This window comes from Octopus bimaculoides, chromosome 7 (genome assembly GCF_001194135.2).
Source record: "Octopus bimaculoides isolate UCB-OBI-ISO-001 chromosome 7, ASM119413v2, whole genome shotgun sequence".
Lineage (NCBI taxonomy): Eukaryota > Metazoa > Mollusca > Cephalopoda > Octopoda > Octopodidae > Octopus > Octopus bimaculoides.
The window spans coordinates 38,733,945-38,743,438 of NC_068987.1; the positions used below are offsets into that span (position 1 = coordinate 38,733,945).

Below are 9,494 nucleotides of genomic sequence, written 5' to 3' on the forward strand. Positions count from 1 at the left end.
ACATATATATATATATATGTAGAAGGTTACAAAGGAACACACGAGTTGATATATATGGATAAAAGTCAAGGTAGAAAATGCTAAAATAATTTTATAAAAAACATTTCAGTACCGGAAGAAGAGGAAGCCACTTCTAGCCGCTTTAGAATTGCAGTCACAAAACAAACGTGAACTGCTATTCCCACTGGAATTTTACTGGCATACCTATTTGATTTGAGTACTCAGAGTGCAAACGTATTGGTCTGAGTCATCCTGACGAAAACTCTTTGTATCTTTTACACATACATACATACATACATGCATACATACATACATACATACATACATACATACATATATATATATATACATGCACATATACATATAGATAGATGGATAGTATGTGTATACTCGTACATATGCATGTGTGTGTCTATGTGCGAATATGTGTGCCTCTGTGTGTGTGTGTGTGTGTGTGTGTGTGTGTGTGTGTGTGTGTGTGTGTGTGTGTGTGTGTGTGTATACATACATGCATGCATTCGACAATGTATATATACATGCATGCAGTCGACAATTCTTTTTTCTTTTACTAATCTACGTATATCTTAAAATTGAGTGGAGGTTCTAACCTCTTTCCTCCGATTCCTTTAATGCACCTAGAATGTTTCTAGCTTCAGTTATAGTGTTGTCAAGTTCAGGCATTCCAGCAGCGATGCATTCATTTATGGCACTTTCTAATTTTTCCTTGTCTCCCGCGTTCATAGCAGTTATTAAATTTTCTTCTAGTTGAAGAGGAGATTTTGTTCCTAACGGAAAAATATATAGTGACAACAATGTTTAGAAAACAAATGGATCATATACATTATATACACACGTGGCTGAAAATACTACCAACTACAATTAGATCGAGTTCTGTATATGACTAGCACTAATGTTTTCAATCCTGGAAGGATAAAAGCATCATCGATCTCGGCAGGTTAGCATGCAGGACATAAATGAAGTTTTCTTTTATACATTTAATCCAGCGACTATCGATTCTGTAATTTATTTACTGTAAATTACATCACATTTTTCTTCTTGAGCTATTGTGGGCATAAATTGTTGGAAAATACATGCAAAAAGTAGAAAATAATTCTTTTTTTGTAACTTCTAACCTCCACGACCACCTCCAAGACTTTCAAGAACATCCCTTGCTTTACGAACATCCGAACCAAGTTCTGGATATCCGGCTTCTTCACACCTTTTGATAGCATCATTCAACGCCTGTGGATCTTTGCATCGGATAGCTTTGGCCAAATTATCTCGTAAATAAAATGGACATTCTCTCTCTATACAAACATGAAAAGTATTTAGAAAAAAGAAAACATCCTTTAAATATTTTCTGGTTAAAGTTTTAATCAAATAATCATCAACGTTGTCATCATCATGATCGATTCCTACATTAACATCATCACCATCATCATCAACCTTATTTTATATCATTTTCTAAATTACTTTATTACTTTTGTAATTATTTGACGTTTTCAATCTCATTACTAATAAAACTTTGAATCGATTTTACATCATTGCTAGAAAATCAGAGCTATATTACCGTGTAAGAGTAACAACGTTAGGTCGAAAAAATGTATCGTATCCATTGGAATAATCGTTGGAGCTCACTCTTTAGGCGTTTATGCAGAGAAAATATACAAATTGTAACTAAATAAGTTGTAAGGAAAAATCAATATGAATGACATGTAAATTGTGTGATAAAAAAAGAAAAATTAGTTAAATATGAATAAAATTAACTACTAAACTTGCAACTATTCTAAGTTCTAATAGATTTTCTACGGAAATCTACTAAAACCAGTCAGCATGCGAAGGATAAACACATTGAGTCTAACCTCCATCACCACCAGCTAGGATATCTGACATTCGTCTAGCTTCTTGTATATCAACTTCCAAATCAGGCATTCCTGCTGCAATACTCGTGCGAATAGCTTTGTCCAAAGCTTCTTTGTCTTTAGTCTCCATTGCAGACTTTAGTTTGTCTCGTAGATAATCAGGTGACATTGTTCCTGATAACCAAAATTTAACAGCATTTATTCAAGTAATATAGCAAGATATTTAATGTACGTCACTATATTTGATAATTCCAGTATACATTAGCTAGTCATTAAGAATTCTAATATTTTACAATTCAAGAAGAAAAAAAACTTTTAAAAAATCACTGGTTGGAATCTATTGATATGTATTGACAAATGTTTCAGAAGTGGGGAAAATCTCAAAGAACTCCAATATGAATAGCTAAATTGAATAATAAAGTTAATAATAAAGAAGTGAATAATTGCTTATAGGAAATTCAATAACCAAGAATTGCTCAATTGGAATACAACGAAATAGAAAGTACTTAGAAGTAGAAACTGATAAGATAAAATTAAAACAAGTTGAGATCTAACCTCCACGTCCTCCACCTAAACTTTCCAACGTAATTCTGGCTTTGCGTAAATCAGAACCTAATTCAGGGTAACTTGTTTCCTCACATTCATCAATTAGTTTTTCAAGGCGACTGGCATCTTTTTGTTTCATTGCAAGTGCCAGTTGCTTTCGCAATGAATCTGGAGATTGTATGTCTGAACATCGAAAGAAGAAACGGTCAGATTAAACACACACATGCGCGCACATATATGTATACGTGTATACGTATGGAGGCGTGTGGCCAAATAGTTATATATATATATTTAGAAATAGATAAAGAGAGAGAGAAAGAGGGGGAAGAAATAGATAAAAGTTTGATAAAAAAGTTAAAATTATATAATAGTTTGATAAAACTATAAAACTATTATAGATAACGTGAAATCATAACATATCGATATATAAATTGACAAAACATAAAATCATCTGCTATCAGTTGTTCAATTATTTATACCAAGGAAACATGTTAAGAAAGGTTATAAAAGACTAAAATAACTATGATTAAAGTGAAGCTACATTTTAAAACAAAAGTATCAGTCTTAAAACTAAAGTCGTTGAGCAAACGAAAGTAAATTCTCGATTTAGTTTCAATCTGACCTCTGTGTCGTTGCATTTCTAAATCCTGAGAGATTTTCCGAGCCTTTTCTATATCAGCATCCAGTTCTGGCAGACCTGCAGCTATACACTCCATTATTACATTGTCCAATTCGTCTTGATCCATTGTAGCAACTGCCTCCCACAATTTTTCTCGTAAAGACTCAGGTGTCAGTGTTCCTAGTAATCAAAATTTGGCTGGTATTAATGGATTCTTACAATCACTTCACTGAGCATGCTCCAGTTGCACAGAAATTTGCGTTTGAAATATTGTAAACATGACATAATTATAATACGATGTTCTATTCCACACTAACAATACATAAGTATATACACATCAACACACATACATACACACACACATATATTATATATGAAATGAGAAAGATAGAAATATATACAATTATATTCATATGCATTCATCGAAACAGAGGCCGTCATTAACGTGCAATTGTTGTTTACATTTCTGAGCAAAAAAGGAAGAACATTTGTAACTTGTCGCGTTATTGTAATTTAAATATTGATATTTAAAGTCTGTTTTTAATAATCTATGTTTCGATTATATTTTATGAAATCATAAAATGTTACTGATGTGAAATAAACGAATATTTTAAACTTGTAAAAATAAAGAGAATTTATAAATTTATCGATATCTAGCCACTTTGTCTGCACGCAACGAGTGCAAGAAGATGCAAACCTCTACGATGTCCAGTGAGATGTTCTAAAACTTCTCTGCCTTTGCGCAGATCAAAGGATAATTCCGGATATTTAGCTGCTTCACATTCATTAATAGCCTCTTGTAAACATGATGCATTTTTCTGTCTGATACCTCTTGATAATAGATTGCGCAAATAGGCTGGAGACATTTTATCTAATCGGAAAAAAGATTTATCTCTTTATATGAATAATTTGAAACAAGTACCTATTTTAGTATATTTTATGTAAAAGTTTAGAATGTGGCACAATATTGCCAGGTAACACCAATATGTTAACACGATATAATAAGATTAAATTTAAGTTCAAATTGTGGTAGGGTCTTAAAAAGGCATTTTGTTTTATGTCAAGAAAATAACAATTGTTATTTATGTTATAAACATATGACAGTAAGATACGATTATAAAACAGAACACTAATCCAAATGCTGACCTCCACTGCCACCTGAAAGAATATCAGACATGTTTCTAGCCTGTTGTAAGTCTGTTTCTAATTCTGGAATACCTGCGACCACAGTCTCTCTGATGACGGAATCTAGCAAACGTCTATCTTTAGATTTCATCGCCTTTTGCAATTTTTCACGCAGAGATTTCACAGAAACGCTTCCTATTAAATGAAATGGTTTAAATATCACCACTAAATATGAAGACTATTAATAGTAACTAATACATAATAAATACTAAATACTAGTTATCAGGGTAAACACGCATCTATTTAAATAAACAAAAGTTTTCTTCCTTACGAAAATTATTATAACGTCAGTTTCGAAATATTAACTGGAGGGAAGAACATGCTCAAGAAACGAATCTATAGTTATAAAGAGATGCAAAGTACAAGATAATTTGGATGTTCATTGATTATTTTCTTTTAGAAAATTTCTATCCATCAATATTTACAATTGATTTTATTTTACATTATGAGTCAAAATTATAATTCTCATTTATAGATAGAAATTAACTGGCTTTCAAAAGTATACGCATACTGTTATTATAAGGTAACTAACCTTCATAATCACCACCTAGATTTCTCAAAACGTCTCTTGCTCGACTGAGATCCAAACCGAGTTCAGGTAGTCTTATATTTTCAAAAGTTTTTATCAGACTCTCTAAAGCTGATTTATCTTTTTCTTTTATTGCCTTTTTGATCTCATCGCGTAGAATTTCAGGTTGTTTAGAAACTAATTAAGATATTATAACAGTATACAAACTATATTAGATTTAATAACATCACAAATCAAAAATATTTTGGTAGCTTAAGATTTTCCTAGAATTGTTTGATGTGCTAAAAATTAAAATATAAGAAATATTCCTTCTTGAAGTTGAGTATTAAGAAAATTAAAGTAATTGCATATTTAACACTATTGGTAGACCCCTCCAACTCCCCTAAATATATATGCGTGTGTTTGTACGTATGCATGTATAATATATATATATATATATATGTGTGTGTGTGTGTGTGTGTGTGTGTGTGTGTGTGTGTGTGTGTGTGTGTGTGTGTGTGTGCGTGTATGTGTAAGCAAACATACAAACACGAACGCTCACATACAGCACCTCGCAGTTTCCCACCAAACCACGTGTATGAAGTATTTAGATTTCCAATCTGTAATCAACACACATGCTTCTGTTCATTGTTTTTGAAGCTGGAGGGGAAATAAATATAATAATCTTCAAGTTGTGTTTATTGCAAGATTTCTCGTATCATTGAGAAGCAAGGAAGTGCTTATCGATAGATATATAATGGACTCTCACTAGAAGATGACGTATGAATGTTCAGCTTTTACTGAACGACCTGCAGAGATGATTTGTTTATGATGATCAAACGTTTGTGCAGTACATTAGCTCACTCCATCAAATTGACATTCTCTGTACAGGTGCACAAATGTGCTACACATCAGATGTCGAAATGATCGCAGAGTAACGTGAAAGGAAGTATTTTGCTCAATAACATAATGCATCGCCCGGTCCGGGAATTGAACTCATGAGTGCAACACCAAAACCAGTAGGTTACGCGCTTTCACAGATAGATATACAGATATAGATAAATAGATAGATAAATAGATAGATAAATAGATAGATAAATAAATAAATAGATAGATAGTAGATTGACAGACAGACAGACAGACAGACAGATGGATAGATAGATAGATAGATAGATAGATAGATAGATAGATAGATAGATAGATATAGACATAAACATATAAGTCAATCAGTTTGAATTAAATACTATGGTAGATATAGTAAAAACAAAATTTTCTTTAAATTCTTATATTTATAAAAAGATGTGTAGGTTGGGGTCGGAGAATGGAGGAAAATATATCGCGAACCTGATTTATTTCCTCCGAGATTTTCGAAGATATTCTTGGCTTCATGCAAATCAAAAGTTAATTCGGGATATGCTGCCGCTTCACATATTCGGATTACCTTTTCTAATCTATCGATATCTTTCGACTCAGTAGCTTTCTGGAGATCATCTCTTATTGATACAGAAGATAATTTATCTAACAAAAATGAAATTTAGGCTTTACAATTTCATGCTAAGGTTAGCAATAACTATGAATCTTAACGTAACCGTTATGTACTTATATCAATAACTAATAATCTTTTGAACATTTAGCTATTGTTACTGTTTTTTGACTTGTCATTTATAGATGATTTCTATCTAGGTAATCGTTGTTAATGTAAAATCATATAAAGAGATTTACTCTTCTTATCATTGAACAATTACTAGAAGTTTTCTAAACTAAGAGTATCTTCATAAATTTGTTAAATATCTAAATATATTAATTAGAGATTATTTTAGCGAAATGTCTAAGTGTTAAATTGTTTTCAAAAATAGCAGTAATTAAAAAATATGCATTTAAAATACAGTAAACTATAAACAATACCAGAGACAATAGTACCTCCAGCCCCACCTCCAAGAATATCTGCTACGTTTCTAGCTGTTTGAATGTCATCTTGAAGTTCAAGCATACCAGCAGCTACGCTTTCTTCAATAGATTTTTCCAACGCTCGTTTGTCTTTGAATTTAATTGCTTCTTTGAGCCTTTCACGTAATGTATCAGAGGAAATATTTCCTATCAGAGAAAATTTGAAGAGCGACACTGACATTGGGGGAAGAGCTATCATAATAATTCACGATGTTTAAAATATTGTCAAATGAGAAACTTAGTACATAAACAAAAATTAAAATAACATTTAAATTGTCAAATATCATTAATACGTGAATTGCCTAACCTCCACGTTCTCCTCCCAAACTTTCCAAAGTATCTCTGGCTTTAATTAGATCAAATCCAAGTTCTGGATATGCTGCATTTTCACATTCTTTTATTAAATTTTCTAAAGCGTCTTTGTCTTCAGCTTCAATGGCTTCCAATAAATCTTTTCGCAATATATTGAGCGTTTTTGAAACTGCGAAACAAATTTTTATAATCAATCTAGACTTATTAGTATAAATATGTTACTTCGCATAAAATGAGATGAGAATAAAATAGTTTGAAGAAACCCTGCTAGAACGAAAAGAACATTAACCAAACACATATTACTGATTTAGTGTAATATAGAAATTCGAAGTTTCTAATTGTTTTAACTTCATAATCATTGTTTTAACTTCATAATCAGTTGAAATGGAATTCCAACAAGTTAACGCAATTATATATAAAGGGTTTTGGAAAAAATTTAAGGAAAACAGTCAGAAATTATTTACAGTGAGCTCTTTAAATTAAGAGTGAAAGAAATTAACCCAAATACATATTTTTTAAAGTTCGTTTTCCGAACCTTTTTTCCGATGGTCAAAATCTTCTAAAACATCTCGTGCTCTGTGTATATCAGAATCCAGTTCAGGCATACCTGCAGCAACACATTCAATAATTACACTTTCAAGTTCAGCATTGTCCCCCATTCTTAAAGCTGTCCTTAGCTTTCCTCGCAGAATGTCAGGAGACAGAGTCCCTAGCAACCGTAAGTTGAAAAAGGACTCAAATATATTATATATTGCAAAGAAGACATGATTATATTGTATAACAAAATTTAGTTGAGAAGATGTAGATATCAAACAAATTAGCATTTTAATTTCAAATGTAAATGGTTTTCGTGAGTTATAATACTAAATATCATAGAGAAATAAAGTATTTGTAAAAATTAACAGTATGAATATTTCAAATATGATATTAATTACGAGTGAAATACTTTCGATAAGTTCAGGAATAAATAGATCACAAAAATATTAATAGGTATTGTGCTAACCTCCTCGGCCACCACCAAGATTCTCGAGAACATCTCTTGCTCTACGAAGGTTTGGTCCCAATTCTGGATAGAGGGCATTTTCGCATTCACTTATAGTTTTATCTAAATTTTTAAGATCTTTTTGACGAATTGCTTTGGCTAATTGATCTCGTAAAGCACCAGGAGATACTTTTTCTAGTAAATTGAATTGTTGATCAGAATAGCAAAAGAAAGAAATAATCAATCAAACTAATATCATAAGCCAAATTTTTATGGTCATATAAACTCTATATTTGTTTATGCTTCATGTATAACATCTTACATATTACAGTTGTAAAGACTTTCAATTATTAATACAAAAATTATTCATTAATTCTCACAAACTAAAACCAAACTGATATTGTATTGCTGAGTTTGCTTAGCATTATCCATTATTATACAATGAGTATTTCTAGTTAACTTTTGTTCGAAATTTTATTTTTATTTATTAGGAATTAATGAGCAACACGTTGTGTATAAAGTGTAGCTAACCTCCAGTACCGCCATGAAAAATATCCGATGCACATCTGGCTTTATGTATATCATCATCAAGTTCTGGCATTCCAGCAGATATACATTCCAGTATTGCTCTATCTAAGGCACGTTTATCTTTATTTTTTATAGCGTCATCAAGTTTCTGACGAAGAGCAGCAGGAATCATATCACCTGATAATAAATATTCATATGAATAAAACTTTGTATTCTGTACATAATTTTACAGTATCTGAAAATTAACTGTGAGCTTAATAAAGTCGCTATTTTGCACCAACTTCAAAAGAATATTATTTAGTTACTTCACAGCATATATATATATATATATATATATATATATATATATATATCAGCTAATAGCTTGAAATGATTCTATAAGTTAACTCAGTTTATTCTATCTTAATATGTATTTATGTTTTTAAAATCATACAGTTCGATATAATTTACATAAAAGCTCTAACCTCCACGACCTCCACCTAAGCTTTCTAGCACTTCTCTTGCCATCTGTAAGTCAGAAGAAAGCTCTGGATAGCCTGACCTTTCACAATTACGAATCAGTTTCTCTAAAGATTCTCGGTCTTTATGCTTAATGGCAGATTTTAAGTCTTCTCTGAGAAATTCGGGAAATTTAAATCCTGACAATCAAAAAATACAATATAGTACCTAAACGGAAAATAAACTTTCAAAAAACGTATAACACAGATTAAAGAAATATAAAAGACAATAGTTTTGTGTAGTAATATCCAATTTCAACATATAACTAAAGCTTTGATATGTGTTATTTATATTCAAAACTTTAAGCTGATTTTTAATCGTTTTAACTTCGGTATGCCATTCATGTTCAAAATAGATCACAGCATAGTTAAGAGAAGAGTCAATACAAAAATTTATTAATACATATACACATACGTACATACATGCATACAAACATGCATACACACATACATACGTATATACATACAGACATATATATATATATATATATATATATATATATATATA

The 9,494-nt window shown here is 31.1% G+C and overlaps 1 protein-coding gene across 1 annotated transcript in view; it reads right to left on the reverse strand.

The window, feature by feature from the left end:
- Nucleotides 1-9,494, reverse strand: part of LOC106876157 (uncharacterized) — a 183,111-nt gene that overhangs the window by 55,057 nt on the left and 118,560 nt on the right. The window contains exons 72-76 of the mRNA XM_052969507.1: nt 3,031-3,207; nt 2,418-2,591; nt 1,863-2,036; nt 1,134-1,307; nt 609-785 (exon numbers count right to left, since the gene is read on the reverse strand). Coding sequence (XP_052825467.1) covers nt 609-785; nt 1,134-1,307; nt 1,863-2,036; nt 2,418-2,591; nt 3,031-3,207 — 876 coding nt within the window. The remainder of the gene's footprint in view (nt 1-608; nt 786-1,133; nt 1,308-1,862; nt 2,037-2,417; nt 2,592-3,030; nt 3,208-9,494) is intronic.